Raw genomic sequence first — 16,732 nt, forward strand, 5'->3', positions numbered from 1 at the left:
TGACTTTGGGTGGCAACATACGCTAGCGGTCTGGAAGGAGTTAAATATCATTACATACCATATCATATGCATACCATAGACACAACATATTATGTACTGCCAAAGGCCGATAGACAATACACTGCTCCTGTACAGAACAGGATACAGGTGAGTTCCCATCTTTCCAACTGCTAATTTGATACAAGTCAGGAAATAATCATAAAGTAACTTCTAAATAAAGCTGGTCATACATGTTAGATGGCTGTTGGCCCAATGCTAACATGTATCTCTCCCAACCCGCACACCTCCTTACAGGCAAATCTGATGGCTTATTTCTCTCAGAACAAAATGATCAGGTATGTTGAAATCCAACTGTCTATCACTTCCTAGACATCTGCTGTCAGAGGATAATTGGGAGGCCCCCATATACATTAAATGGTTGGCCATTTCTGCTGAAATCTGTCCAGCTTAAGTCTACAGACATTCCCTCACCATCCTGCCTATCCACTAGTAACTTTGAGCCATGGATGAAAATCATTAAAGTAGTCTCATTAATATAATACAATGGATAGAAGCAAGCACTTTTCTCATTCTTTGAAAAGTAGAAGTGGTGCCCATAACCTCCTAGTCCTCTTTGAATATATGAATATATTAGAAATACAGGCAATGTTTCATTGTAGTAAGATGCCATCTGGTTAGTATTTTGCACCCAGTTTCTTAAATCCTAATGGCTCATACCTTCACCTATTATGGTCTTGCACCCTAATCAGGTCATACTGGCTTGAAATTATTTAGCACACCATCAGGATCATCAGATTTATACTTCCTCTAACAACACAAAAAAAACTTTTACACTTTTAGTTTTTAGTCACCAAACACAGGCTTGTGTCCAGAAGGATTCTTATCTCTGTCTACTGGAAGTGAAGATTGTCACCAACAATCAGCCAGTGGATACACAAAGTTGATCATGTCTACTAGATATAGCTTGTATTACACTGCCCGACTTTTTGGTAGATAATCCCTAACGAGCGTTTGCATGAACGCTTGTTAGCATTCATCTGGCAGGGTAGTACTGCTACCGATTTTCCGTGAATGAGCAAATGCTCGGTCATCGGGCAATCCACATCTTTTGATATGTTACAAAACTTATTGTTTGCAGACGGCAGATCGCGGTATCTAATAACGATCTGCTGCTGGCAAACCAATATACAGCATGGGGTTGAGAGATGGCATAGCGATCAATCCTCCCCATGCTGTGGAGGATATCACTGCATGTAATAGCAGTGGTCTTCTCCGCTAGCGAGCAGGTGATTTCCGGGATCATCTGCTACATCGGACTATGTAATACAGCCTTAAAAGAAGTAGCTTGATGGGAAAGCAGAGACCATGACGGATTTAGACCTATCTAGTCCTTATGGCTTTTATACAGGAAATTACAACTATCTTGATCACATAAACAAGGGGTATTGCTCACATACTTCTTCATTCCTTTTACTTTGCAAAACATGCAAAGTTGGAACAAATGAACACTTGAGCAAAGGAGCTTTGAAATATATGGATACTTTTCTTTTTTTCATTTATACCTACAATTAAAGTTTATTTTTTACAGGAGTACATACTTGATGACCTATCCTTAAGGTAAGTCATCAATATTTGTTCAGTGGGGGTCTGACTCCTGGCACCCCTGCCAATTACCTAAAGAGCTCACAGCCTACTCGAAGCATAACAAGTCCAGCGCCATACATTGTATAGTGGCTATGCTTGGTACTGCAGCCCAAGTTCAATCACTTGAATGGGACTGAGCTGCACAAAGGCAATGCAACAAATGAAGGTCACTGGCCTTGTTGAACAAGGAATATAATACTTTCAATTTATAATGCTTGTACTACTGTATACTACATTGTCCATATACCTCATAATGGCTACTTGACTTTATGATTTAGTAGAAAGAACGGTGAAGGAAAGAAATGCAGGCGCTGCTGTCTTCGAGGGTACTCTGGATTGGGGCCATAATAACTATTTATTAGGGAATAGGATTATGAGCTGCTGCTTAATATGATGTTATTTTTGGAATTGCTTCTTTCACATGCTGGAATGGTTCTTCTAATATCCTTTAAGTGCTGCATAGGAATTCAATGCTATGAGGCTCTCCTATAGGTGCTTATATGGGGCTGTTCCAAAGTCAATCAACAATAATCTAGCCTGTATTCTGATGGTTCCTGGTGGAACGTATCAGGATAATTAACTTCTCGGAATACAATGAGGCCTATTATCGGAATCATCCCAGCTTGTGGAAGGAGCAGTTTCAATGGTAATAAGATTCCAAACCCAAACTTCACTCAAACATTCCTAATAAATGCTGGGAAAAGGACATTTGAAACAGCGGTTTATAATCTACCTATGTTACAAAGTAGGTGTTGCTTGTCTAGACTTCCCTGCCAACTGGTTGTAACATAGATACCCACTTTATCACTGAATCCTTACGTTTTATCATAAAACATCTTAGCACTTCCTGTAATTAGGCCACACGCTTAGTACATTAATTATAAGGTGGTTATCAGACACATACTAGATTAACAGGTTGATTTTGGGACAATATAAGGAGTTAAAACGGAAGAAATGCAATTACTGCACAGTAAACAGCCATAGGAAACCTAAGTTGGCTTTTCACATTATATAAATGTCAGTCAAACCCGCCAATGTTTGGCAAACCAGCTGACCATCTATTGTATATGGCGGCCTTCTGACTCTACCCTAACAGCAGATCTCATGGGAAATAAGAATCAGGCAGTTAAATTTCAAATGCCCAACCATTTTTCAGGATATATAGTAAGCCACTGCTAAAGGTGTCTAGCAGGGGCTCTCCTCTACCCATTTAGAACGTATGCATGCTCGGCTAAGGGATTGGAGAGATAGTTAGCTAATACTAATGTGTATTGCTAGCCTAAGTATCAGCAGCCAGAAGAATATAATTCATGTTTTATAACCCAAAGACACCTTTACACCTTAATCCTCCACAACACTCTAGAAACATGGATGTAGATAATCTTAAAGTATGAAAGTACGTAAAGTAGCTTTCCTCCAAAAGGAATAAAACTACCGCATCCCAGCCAAACCAGAGACTTCTCCTAAAGTAAGAGACACCAGGAAGGAGGATACTTGGTTCTTTACACTTATTGCTTACATTCACACTGGAATATGTGGAATATGGGGAAACACAGAAACACAATTATGAGCTATGATAACTAGAAACTACACATTAGAAACGGATGCATCTCAGGATGACTGTCCATATGCCCCTGTGCAATTTAAATGGCCGCCATGTAAAGCTACTTTTCCCCTGCAGCAGATAAGGCTTCATCCACTTCAAACTCATCACGCTGATCGCTGCATCGCCTTGTCTACTTTTCATGCGATATCCTCTGCAAATATTTCTGAACAGGGTAATATTACACATCTGTAAGGGGGCTCCACATTCTACATGTGCAATTTATAATACTGGAGTCACTGACAACTCTGCACCCCTGTATTAGAAAAAAATTAATTTACTAGGCACAGTTCATTACGTTGTAAATGCGATGACTCTTGTAAATGAGATGACTCTCTTTGACAGTTGTCTTCTTTACATATATCTCATACCGGCTTGGTTGAGTGTTTATGAAATTTTCAGGGAGTATAATATTGATGGACTATCCTCAGGAAAGGTCATCAATATCAGAACGGTGCGTGTGTGACCAATGGCACCCCTGCCAGTTAGCTGTTTGAAGAGGCTGCAGTGCTCCAGTGAGTGCTGTGGCCCCTTCCGAGTCCATTTTGGTGTCACCTTCATCGGTCACATGACCTGTGTGCAGCTCAGTCCTATTCAAGTGAATGGGACTGGGCTGCAACACCAAGTAAGGCCTCTATACAATGTATGGCGCTGTGCCTGGTACGCTATGAGGACGGCTCTTCAGCACTCTTTAAACAACTTATCGGCCAGGAGTCGGACCTCCACTGATCAGATATTGATGTCTTTTCCTGGGGACAGGCCATCAAGACTGTACTTTAGGAAAACCCCTTTAATGTTAGAAAATTATATTCACTATAATATAAAAAAATGATAGACGTCTGAATGTTCGTCTTAGGGCAACTCAAATGTTAGTAGGATTGAAGGCTGTTCATAAAAAGTAAAGAAAATTTTACTTCCCAAAAATACCTAAAAATTTAAATATGATGCAAAAGTGGGTATATCATTAGTCATTGTAAGCGGGTAATGATCAGATCTCTGTCATCTATACATGCTGCCGTCACATGCCCAATAATAGAGAGGTATCATTACTGTAATACTTAATGCATATGAAATAACAAAAACATGGCCGCTGGGAGGGAAGGGAAGGCATTTTGATGAGGAATTGGGACGTGAACACATACATATTGTATAATTCGAGAAATTGCATTCCATTATGTATATTTTTTTCCCACAAAGCCTACTATTTGTACTGGCTTGAAAATGTAATTATAGATAATACGTGCATGACTAGCGAGAAAACAATGTACAAATGGGGCATGGAAAATTCACTCCAATCGCACCTTAAACAACAAAGCTTATGTTCTGGCTAAAGTGAAGGCAATTCAAGCAGATAATATTCTGCATGTAGCACTAGGTTAGTTCTGATAAACTGCACGTGAAAAGGCAGCAAATTCAACCATTATAAAAGGGGGGGAAAACTAGCAACATTGTAATATGGAAGAAATCCTGTCCATTGCATTTTTACGATTGTTATTCTCTATGTTTCATGAAATAACATTTGCAAACAGGGAAAAATTACCGTAATCTTCATGAATAGAAAACGATACATTAAATAAGAATATTATACTGCAAGAGTCAATGGCAAGAAATAAACCTTGATTTGCGGTTCACAATAAAAAAAAATTAAAAAAAAGTAATTCAAGTACCCAAACAATGGGGATTTATTTCGATTTTTATTATTATTTTTTTTATCACTGAAGCAACTAACATTAAGTAGATGTGTGTTTCCATAGCAGCAGGCTGAATGCCAGGCTATCTCAAGCTTGCTATATCTCATGTATGGCAAGTGATACTCATTATTTAACAAAATGCATGTGAGAGCATATGACTAGGATGTGTAGGAACACGTGTGACCAGTGTGCACATGAGAACACGTGAGCTTAGGGTCCTGAGAGCTAACAAGACCTTCAGAAAGAAGAGCCTATTGTGTAGACATAACTTCAAGTGGAAAGGCCTTTGCAAGCTCCAAAGAAGTGGCCATGACCAAACCAATAACTGCTGCCTCTGTATACTACTACTACTACTAATAGGCAAAGTTTAGATGTGTTGGAGGGTGCGCTGCAGAACAAACAGTGTAGTCATAAGACAGATCTGGCTGTGTCCTAAACTTTCTAATATGAGCCATATGCCCAACCATGCTATGTTATATTAACTGATCCAACTCATTGATTTATATTGCCATAAACTTAAAACATTTCTTAGAAATCTGACCATAAAGGATGAACTTTAAAGGGGTCTTCTGAGAGTTTTTTCTTACTGACGACCTATCCTCTGGAAAGGTCATCAGTATCTAATCGGTGGGGGCCTGACACCCAGGATCCCTCCGATCGGCTATTTGAGAGGCCCCCGGTGCTCACAGTAGTGTTGCGGCCTTCTAGGAATTTGCCTAGGCCATGCATACAATGTACAGGGCTTTGCTTGGTGAGCTGAGAGATGGCAGCAGAGCTACTTCGAGTGCCGTTGCCTTTTCAAACAGCTGATCAGCTGGGGTCCCAAGTGTCAGGATCAGATATCCACAATATAGCTCATCAGTAAAAAACAATCTCTTGGAAAACCCTTTTAACTATCATACCATAGTTAAAATTTCCATATGAATGAGATCCTCAAAGTCATTTACATCTTTGATGACCCAAATGCATAATCTTTACTGATATTCCACTGTGGAAATATCCAGTATATTATCAATTATACTTAGGAAATAAACAATAAAAAATCTGTATGCAAGTTATTATGGTATGTCATAATACAGTTAAACACGGCTGGACATCCATAAAGCTATAGCTGGGACCAGACTGAAAGATACCTGAATATTTGTATAGATGGTGGGATACATGCAAACACAAAATCAAACTACAGAAAAGCAGCCAAATATAAATGCTCTGAAAAAAAAGTTGAACAACAATAAGCTTACCAGCAAAGAGTCCACAATAGATACGAAAATACAAAAGCAAAATCTGGCCTTAAGATGCCCTGACCATAGCCGCCCTATCTGTATCACTGGGAATTGCAGCTTCCTCAGAATTTTCTGAAGCATGTGCACTTGACTACCTTTCTATATTTGATTTGGTATTTGCATGTTTCCCTCCAGCTGTACATATATTTAAGGATCTTTCAATCTGGTTATAACTTTTTGGATACCTGGTCATGTGTATAACCTTATTATGGGTTACCACCATGTCTGTGTTCTTGTGTGAGAGAATGAAAAAATCTGAAAAAACTAACTTTTCAAGGCAATCTGAGCACTTTTCATCGGGGTCGAATTTATTCATACCTGAATTGTGATAGCCGGCCAATTCAGCCAAATTGAACAAGAATTAAATGTAAAAACATTAGCTTATCTCTATTGGTAACGTATATGATTCCCTCATTGGGGGCATTGGTTTTGATTTGCACTCTTTAGACTATCTGCTAAGGTTCCCACTGCCAGTTAAAAAATTAATTTAATACATAGAACAGTTCAATTATGAATGTTGTACACTTCATCACAATAAAATCTAGCTGTAGTAAAGGCTCTAGTGAGGTACTCACACAATTTATAGCACAGTACCATCAATAAATAAATGTAAGCGATATGATACACTGTTTATTTTATCGTGAAATAATACAACAGTGTCCACGTTTAACCTTCTACATCCGTCCATGCACACGCAGTGCTGCTCTGTCTAACGTCCCCCATGTGTCATGTTTCTCAAGTTTTGCTTCAACTTCATTAGAGAGAAACAATTACTTCATCCCATGAGCCAAAACACAGACATTATTGTCCCACTGGAAGTATCGAAGACTCCTATAGCGGTAAAGTCGCTGTAATACCTCAGGGAGCTCAGTCTACTCGTGTAATGTTACAGAATACAGCAACTGGTTTAGACTTGTAACATAACCTGACCTCCACGGTACAATTAGCATGTGCTTAGATAAGGAGGATTTCAAAAGTAACATCATGCAACGAGAAATAACTAAAGTCAGCCAGTTATGGATGGCTCTCCATCCAATACCAATGGTCCATTCCAGGATGCTTCATATATTATAGATCATCAATCATTTTGCATTATTCAATTGAAAAAATGGTTATTAGACATTCTATAAAATGCTGGAAAATCTCTATGTATGATATTATGCACTTCTGGTCATCAAAAACTCTCAATATCTCCGCTTCCATGATTTCCTGACACTCCTGCTGAACAGCTGTTGGAAAGGGCAGTGGTGCTCAGGCAAGCTCTGCAGTCTCTTCCTTGGCCTGTGACATCATGCCCATTGGTTACATCGGTCATGTGGCCTTTTTGCAGCTCACTACCATTCAAGTGGATTGGACTGAGCTGCAATACCAAATGCCGCTGCTATACAATGTACGGCACTAAGCTTGGTAGATTATGTAGAGCACCATGGCCCTATCAAACAGCCAAAAACATCCAGAAAATGCCTACAAATGCCTACAGGTTACAATTTTACTTTTTCTAAGGCTCTGTTCACAGTAAAATCATGACTTCCTGTCAGGATCCGGTCAGGAGACGAAGAATAGAACTACACTACTTGCCATCAAAAAAGAAAAAACTGGAAAGGGCAATACAGACCCGGATAGAGGCACTGAATGCTTATGTCAACAAAGACAAAATCAAGTTTGAAATAATAGTAGTTATCTAATAAAATGCATTACTTTTTGTCTACACAAGACTCCGATTTGGGGGAAGTCATGAGTACTGCCTGAGGCAACACAATGGATGGATCCATCTCGGTCAAGTAACATCTGTACCCAGTTTGATGCTGTGACATTAAGGTTATTAAAGCTCATCCTCCCCAATTCTAACACTTTGGCAGCTGTAGGCGAACAAATACCACGTGAACTTGGAACCTGTGCCAAATTGTAAAGTGAAGTGCAAATATCAGAAGTTCATCTATTTATTAAAAGCAGCTAAAGGAACACTGATCACAACCAACCCTGGTTTAGAAAATATGACTTAGGAGATGAATTCTTGGTGTTCAAACTAAACCAATTGAAGAAGACCTGTCACCACTTCTGGCATGTCTTAGTAAATAATTGTATTCCCTATGAAATAATTCTGGAGCCTCTGTTCTTTTGAGTCCATGTTGTGGTGTTCCACTGTTATTCCTACTAAATTTTCTGAATAAATTGGCAACTGAATGTCACCAGTTGGGAAAGTGTCTTTGTACATTCTTCTAAAACTGTCTGATCGGTACAGTGGCACTAGGGACACACACCCTTAACAAGAGGGAATGTCAATTTTTTCATAAATTTTCAGGAAGTATAACAGAGCAATACCATAAAGTAGATTTATGAGAAAACATGCCACGGACTTCTTATTTCATGGGGAAGTACATACTAAACGAGACATGTCAGAAGAGGGGGCAGGTGCTCTTTGACTTACACAACCTAACAACCACACAAGGCCTTCAATGAACTTGTGCTCATAAGACTGGGGGCTAATTAAACTGAAAAGGATATTTTTACAGAGCGCTTTAAAGTATATTGGTACATACCATAGTTAAATTCTTTGCATTGTTGTTTCTCAACTCCAGTACTCAAGTAACCCTAACTAGTCATGCTGCATTGCTTATTTAATTGTGGTCAATTCATCAGTAACTGCCATAGGTGTTCTGTCCTTAGGAAACCCTTAAACATAAGTCGTTGGGGGTATTTTAGAACTGAAGTTAGAGAGTATATACACAGTTGCGGTGCAACATTATTAGCTATTTTTGACGAGTAATTGATTTTAATTGCTCAATATAGTAATTAACATTTATTATCCATAACATTTGTACTTGTGCAAACATCATTATAGAATATGGTTATGCAAACATTACAAAATACAGCATGATTAGATTATATATTGTGTAGTCAAAAAAGTGGAATATTATAATAATATTAATGATTAAACCTAACTGTTGACATGGAGTTATTTGGAAGTCAATTATATAAAAAGGAATCAATTAGACTAATTTATGGTGGGCACATCAGAGCCGGCCTCACATGTGCCCACCACCTGTTGTATATCTATTAGACAGTAAATGTAATGCTGTGACAACTTGGCATTTGGGCTCAGATATATGCCAATCAAAGTCTGCTCAGCGAAGGTAAAAATTAAAAAGAAAATGAAGCTGGCACATCCCTAGTAATTTGTCAAATAATAAAAGTAAAAATATAAAATGCAAACCTAAAGCATAAAACTTTAGTGCCCATATGTACCAGTTTTCATTGGTCTTTTTAATCCCAACTGATCTCATAACAGACCCTGTAATAAAACTGTTCACAAAAAAACTAATTATGACTGATGTAAAGTGAACAGAATTAATAGAATCTGTCACGAAATCTGGCACAATCATTTTTAAAATAAAAACAATGGATACAACCCAAATTTTTATGAATAAAAAGAAAAAAACATTCAAATAGACATTCCCGTTGGTGTCTCCGGTCCTTCCTAATCCTACTTTTACTCTTTTATATCAGCAGTACAATGTCTTGTACTCGGCAGATATGTACTTGAGTTAGTCAAGAACCATCATCACTGTTCTATAACATGTTATCTAGAAATAAAGACAGAACTAGCTCTACGAATAAAAAGGAAACTGCAACCGTTTTCCTCGAGTGAAGAATTACATATAGGACCTCTGTTTGTGCGCGCCGTTAAATAATAATTTCTCTTCTCATAAACTTTAATGCTCAATGAGATGTAACATGAAGAATGGGAAGTATCTAAGATGGTACAAGGATTTCTACTGTATGTCAGTCATTCATAGTGAAATCTGTAGGCCCTACTGTGACTTTTTACAGCCCCATTGCCTTTCTTGCTTTATTTGTTCGTGTTTCGGGGACCAATACCTAAGCTTGACTTTAGCAGCCTAAAAAAAATGCTACGTGCACGGGAAAAAAGCAATTCATACATTAAACTCAAAAAAGGATCTAATCTAAATAACTGTTGCTGGTCCGAAAAGGCAGTATTCCAGAGAAAGTACAAGCTCTCTTGGTGCCCAAGGAAGGGTTTCAGTATGTACTCCCTCAACCCCTAAGATTTACCATGAAGGCTGTAAAGATGCATTTGAATGTCTCCTGTAATTATTCCCACTACCTACACCATTATCGGAAGTTTGGACTGTGTCAATAAATGACTGAGCAGGAATTTTCTGGCATATCCTGTGAGTTGAGACGGGACAATGAAGGAGAGACCTGCTAGGATCCGGTAAGCATCCAGAGAAGCAAGGGCTCAAGAAGGTGAGCATCGCTCACTCTGAACCTTTTGACAAAAATTATCATCTGCTGGACAACCCCATAAGAGGCTGAACTTTACTTTGTCTTTGGTTCTTTATGAATTGAACCATCTTCTTTAGGGTGTCCTAAGTGGCCAATTACTCTGCCTATCCTTCATGCCAAACCCGGCCATTGTCAATGTGAAATGTAGTACATGTAATAACAACTATCATCTATGGTTTATGTATTTGATGGGTTGATTATTTCCTCAATATGTCTCCCTTACTATAATAAAACTATTGCGCTGTGTCTACAGACTAGTACATAAGTACCAAGAACAGCTGGCCATTAAAAACATCCGTTGTTCCCACAACTTGCCAGGCTGTTGTGCTGTAAATCAAAGCTCGGATGATGACATTTATCTGCGAACCTGCCCATCATAAATATAAGCTTGAAAATCAGCAAGGGGGGGATATAATTTGTGGCTTTTATTTTGGAAAGGAACAGCTGTATGCAATACCACAGAATTTACTACGCTTGATATGGGAAAGGGCTTTAATATCCCATGTTCTTGGCTGAGAAACGGTGGTGAAAGGCCCTAGAAATAAACTAAAGGTTCACGATTCTTAATACATACGTAAACACCTGCACAAGCTCAAAGCAACGTCTTCTAATGCCGAGCAAGCAATTTAAGCAGAATCTACCAAATCATATAACACAGAGCATCAGCTGCATTGCGTTACTTGGTCAACAGTGGCTATTTTAAGTCTACCGTCAATTCAATAGCCCTTTATAATGTTTTCGCAGATGTCGATATATTGGGCAAAAATAACACAATATGACATGATTCGTTTGGACCACATTGACAAATATTTCCAATACGAATAGATTTGTATGAGCCGAGTTGGTCATTTGGTCCGGCTGATCATAATATCACTGTCCTATCGGTGGAGTTGCAGAGGACTTCAGCTAAACCTACAGAATTTGGTACATAGAGTACTAATGTGAAGTAATGATACAACTCATCTGAAAATAAAATAAAAGCTCTTAGTTAATCAAGAAAACGACATAAATAATAATTAGAATGATCTGATCATTGATCGTAAAGTATTCAATGCCCCTTCTTCCGGCAGCATGGATATTGTGCCATAGCGATGTATGTTTTGTCGCAATGTATGTTGGAAGTAATAAGGAAACAAAGAAACAACGTCAAGCGAAATCATCTATCAGTAACCCAATGCAAATCAGACAATAACATAATTGATGCTCTATTTAGGCTAATGTGAATAAATACGGGCTTTTGTGATACTATGAATGCTCCGTGGAAGTTGTAATACTGCAATAGTCTTGTAGCAAAATACATCATCATTTGATAGGCTTTTATGACAGTTTCTTCTCAATATTACACAATGCGGCTTTATATAGGAATAAGTAAGACACAAACAGTCATATTTCTTGTATTTGGTCAACACATTCCTAAAAGTAATTACTTATAATATATTGCTTGCTAACAATATCAAAAAGGTCATATCCAAAGGCCAAAGCGGCGCTATCTAATGATCCATACCACTGTCTACCAAGTACAAATGACATTTATCTAGATGACAACTACTGTCAACAATGCTCATCCCAGTGATGCCGCCATTAATCCCTAAAACCTTTCGCTCATCTCCGGATACAGAGGACGCTCACAATACAACAGCTTATTAAGATGTATTCTGCTGCCACTTTATGAATGGGAATCGGTACAAACAAGCAGGTAACAAGTATGGGAAAGACTGCAGACAAACTAAAGAGAATAGAAATCTACCCATACATATTTACTGGAACGATACAGACAAATGGTCCCAGCTTCCAGTGCTGTCAGCACAGTTATGCGCCCAGATGACAAATGAAGCCTGCCTTCAAGCCATATATCTTCTCAGCTATTCGGATCATCAGCAAAGTGTAATGTTCACATTAGAGTTGGGACAACGTCTTTAGAGGGGTTTATTTTAGGTGACCACTGCAGTTTAAAGGCCATGAGTGTGAAGTCTACAGCATTAAGTATGTAATCCAATTATTCCTAAACTAATCATGCTAGAAAAAAGTCCTCACAGGAGTAGACGCCGGGAGATGGCGAGGGGGAACTTTCTACTGTGCATTATCATGGAAAGAAGTGGCATTGTGAAACATTGAAGGATTTTTCTTTATGCGTGTTTTACTAATGTGCAAGCAATCAATAAAATAATGAAAAATCAATATTGATTTTGTAGCTAAACATATAGACTGATATGAGATGATAGATAGATAGATAGATATATAGATAGATATTAGATAAATAGATAATACATAGAAATAGGATAGATAGATAGATAGATAGATAGATAGATAGATAGATAGATAGATAGATAATAGATAGATAGATAGATATGATAGATAGATAGATAGATAATAGATAGATAGATAGATAGATATGATATAGATAGATAGATGATAGATAAAGTAGATAGATAGATAGATAGATAGATAGATTTGAGACAGATTGATAGATAATGTAGATAGATAGGTAGATAGATAGGTAGATAGATAATAGATAGATAGAAGAATAGATAGATATGACACAGATTGATAGATAATGTAGATAGATAGGTAGATAATAGATAGATAGCTAGATATTAGATATATAGGTAGATAATAGATAGATATGAGATATAGATATGAGATAGATATGAGATATAGATAATAGATAGATATGAGATAGATAGATATGAGATATAGATAATAGATAGATAGATAGATAGATAGATAGATACATGATAGATAGATAGATATGGAATAGATAGATAGATAGATAGATAGATAGATAGATAATAGATAGGTAGATATGAGACAGATTGATAGATAATGTAGATAGATAGGGTTGCATTACTAGTTTATTTAATGTACGTTTACGTATAGTTGCGCCAAATGACAATCTCAGCCCTGCTACATCCGCGTACGTTACATACACGACGTCACACATTTCACATAAAAAGTATTCATTTGCTTTCTACTACTGCCTGTCTCCCACATCCACCCTACCGTATTTGCGGCTGCCTATATTTTATATAAAGCATGATATCCTGTACCCAGAGCTAATCCCATTGATTACTGCCCTTCTGACAGACCCCCTTTAAGACCAGTAGGAGCAACAAGTCTATTGATACCATGAACACCAAGGCAACTTCAACAAGCTTTAGATTTACTTTTATCGCCTTTCTTTACTGCAGGAAAAAACACTCCGATTTTGTCACAACAGGGCGTAAATGTCACTGGAAGCTCATTAAATCTTAATGCTGGCGCTAACAATAACATGGTTGTACCCAGGCACAGGTAGGAGAAAAACCTTGCCATAAACAACATTCGAAATAAGTCGGCACAGAAAAGGGCGTCTGACGTAGACATTAAAGCACTGCGGCTCTAAGGAACAGAAAGGAATCGAACGGTTTGGAGACCGATAACTGGAAGGCGCTGACAGCACTTGTCTAACCGCTTCGGTAAGTCTGGGATGACGCCGCCTTTTATTCTCTTTATTTTAATGGCAGATTTCCCACAGTCATTTGCTAATGAGACACAATGATTAAAAAAAAAAAAATTGGGGATAATATTCTGAAACAATCCAAAGATTGATTCGGATACTTTGTTAGATATCATTTCCAGTCATCGTAGTCAAAGATAGCGAACTATAAGCTACAACGTCTAAGAACGTGCTTGGATCCAAGTGGTAATGAAGCCTGGAACCGCCAGGTGACCCTCATGGAGAACTTTGAACTTCAGGCGCTTGTACTTGTACCGTATTTGTTTCACCTGTGTAAGACCAGATGAGGAACACACAATGAAGTGTTACGGTGGAATACGACACCCAGCGTGACCTCATGGTCACCTCCATGTACCTCATGGGGGGGAGGGGGCAATTATTTATTCATATAACCCTTCCATTGATGGGCGTCACCGTCAAGCGCCTACAGTGGACTGACTGCCCATAAAGCTGTCTACTAAAGCTTCCATCGATGCCCATCAGGCAAAGCCCTATCAGATCAGCAAGTGTTGAACTCCTCGCCCTTACATGTGAACTCTTTTTTGTTCTTTTTCCTTTTAAACGGGCGTTTTAGTTGACTGCATTACTAACGGGAGGAACTGTATGATCCAAGCTGGCCAGCAGATGAAAGCCTCCTGCTCCCCCACCCCCTCCAACAATAGGCTGGTATTGAATCTCTCCTCTCCAAGGGTCCTCTTCTAATGTGCTTAGGAAAGCAGCTTCACCAGTGGGGAAAGTTTGCTGCCAGTAAAATTGATCATAAAACTCTTCTTAGGCGTTGCACATAAGACATAAAGATGAATCATGGCTGGCAGTTAGGAGGACGTATTCTTGCTTTTATTTATAGTCGCACTTTAACCCTACAAAGCGTATCCGATTTTTTTTGGTTATTCTGTATAGATCTATGGTAACATAACAGTAAACCGCAGTCTAAAAGTTAACGGAGAGGCGGCTTTCTACCTTTCTCCTGGCATTGAGTAACTATTTTTCATAAAGTAAATGAACACTTGTCCTGCTGCAGGAAACCATTCCATCTAACCGAGGGCCGCCACATTCCAGCAGAAATCCCTGTTTAGCGGATCAGATCCCACAGCACAGCCCTCGGTGTCACTCCCAGTCACATATCCCATTCAGGGAGAGCAGTGGGGAACTAGCTGAGCTCCACAGAGATCTGAAAGGACTTCATGGCTGGAGTTGTCCTACAGCTCCTCTCATTAACCTGCATCAGTGCCATCCACAAGAAGCACCGTGCAGCAAGACAATGAGGAGGGCATCAGCTCGTTAATGGCAGGGCTGGGCACTGCCTGCAGCCTTGTCACATCACCACCGTCCAGGGGAAGAAGGGAGGAAGGGGGCATCACAGGAGGAGGGACTCCCCTAGGAAGAAGCGCGGGCTCAGGTACTTACATTCTGTCAGAAACTAGCAGCCGGCTATCGACCATCATGTCGGGCAGGAAATCCAGCTTGAATGAAGAAGTCATGGTGCTGCTCGGGCGGATAACACGGGCTCTCTGCTCGTCTGCTTCAGGAACAGTGCTGGCCACAAGACAAGCAGGGACAGGTGCGGGAGGCCTCCCCAAGGCAGCAGCAGCCAGAGCCGGCACTTGTCACATTCTCTCCCCCTCTTGTTTTCCTCCAATCCCTTCTGAAATCTACTGCTGAGGCAACTGTCTATAGAGGACCAGGTGCTGGAGGGGGGAGGAGCCCGCGCCTGCTGCAGCTCCGCTTAACCCCTGCACGCCCGGCCAAGGAGAGGGGCTTGTGTCTCCTCAGCTCGCTACATCCTCTGCATTCTGCACTGCCAGGTGATGGCAGGGCTCCCAGAACAGACTGGATACATTACATAGATAAGAGCTACCAGATAGCTAGATACAGATACAACATAGAGATACTAGATAGAATAGATAGATAGATAGATAGATAGATAGATAGATAGATAGATAGATAGATAGATAGATAGATATGAGATATAGATAGATAATAGATAGATAGATAGATAGATAGATAGATAGATAGATAGATAGATAGGAGATAGATAATACCTATGAGATAGATAGATATGAGAGAGGGAGAGAGACAGATGGATAGATAGATATTAGATAGATAGAGAGATAGATAGATAGATAGATAGATACTAGATAGATAGATAGATATGATATGATATATATAGAAAATGGATAGATAGATAGATAGATAGATAGATAGATAGATAGATATTATATATATAGATAGATAATAGATATGAGATAGATAGAGAGATAGATGATAGATAGATAGATAGATAGATAGATAGATAGATAGATAGAAGAGAAAAGAAAAGAAGCAGCACTCAAAAAATAAATAAATGCGGGTGCAAAAAGTCCTCCTTATGAGACCTGTGACCAAGGTCCAGATTGTAGACATACAGCAAAAACGAAGGCAGCACTCCAAGTTTGTGAAAAAAGTGGAAGGTTTATTCACCCAACCAGCAGCAACGTTTCAGCTCTCTCTATGGAGCCTTTGTCCAGCTGGACAAAGGCTCCATAGAGAGAGCTGAAACGTTGCTGCTGGTTGGGTGAATAAACCTTCCACTTTTTTCACAAACTTGGAGTGCTGCCTTCGTTTTTGCTGTATAGATAGATAGATAGATAGATAGATAGATATAGATAGATAGATAGATAGATATGATAGATAGATAGATAGATAGATAGATAGATAGATAGATAGA

The 16,732-nt window shown here is 39.0% G+C and overlaps 1 protein-coding gene across 21 annotated transcripts in view; it reads right to left on the minus strand.

Annotated features, from left to right (window-relative positions):
- Positions 1 to 15,687, minus strand: part of CELF2 (CUGBP Elav-like family member 2) — a 453,132-nt gene extending 437,445 nt beyond the window's left edge. For 13 of the 21 annotated variants that reach the window (XM_040413246.1, XM_040413278.1, XM_040413268.1 and 10 more), the window contains exon 1: positions 15,433 to 15,687. In XM_040413246.1, the coding sequence (XP_040269180.1) occupies positions 15,433 to 15,506 (74 nt within the window). In that variant the 5' untranslated portion in view covers positions 15,507 to 15,687. The remainder of the gene's footprint in view (positions 1 to 15,432) is intronic. The other 8 variants (XM_040413282.1, XM_040413273.1, XM_040413263.1 and 5 more) reach the window with 5 other exon arrangements.
- Positions 15,688 to 16,732: the final 1,045 nt, after the last annotated feature.

Source organism: Bufo bufo, chromosome 1 (assembly GCF_905171765.1).
Source record: "Bufo bufo chromosome 1, aBufBuf1.1, whole genome shotgun sequence".
Lineage (NCBI taxonomy): Eukaryota > Metazoa > Chordata > Amphibia > Anura > Bufonidae > Bufo > Bufo bufo.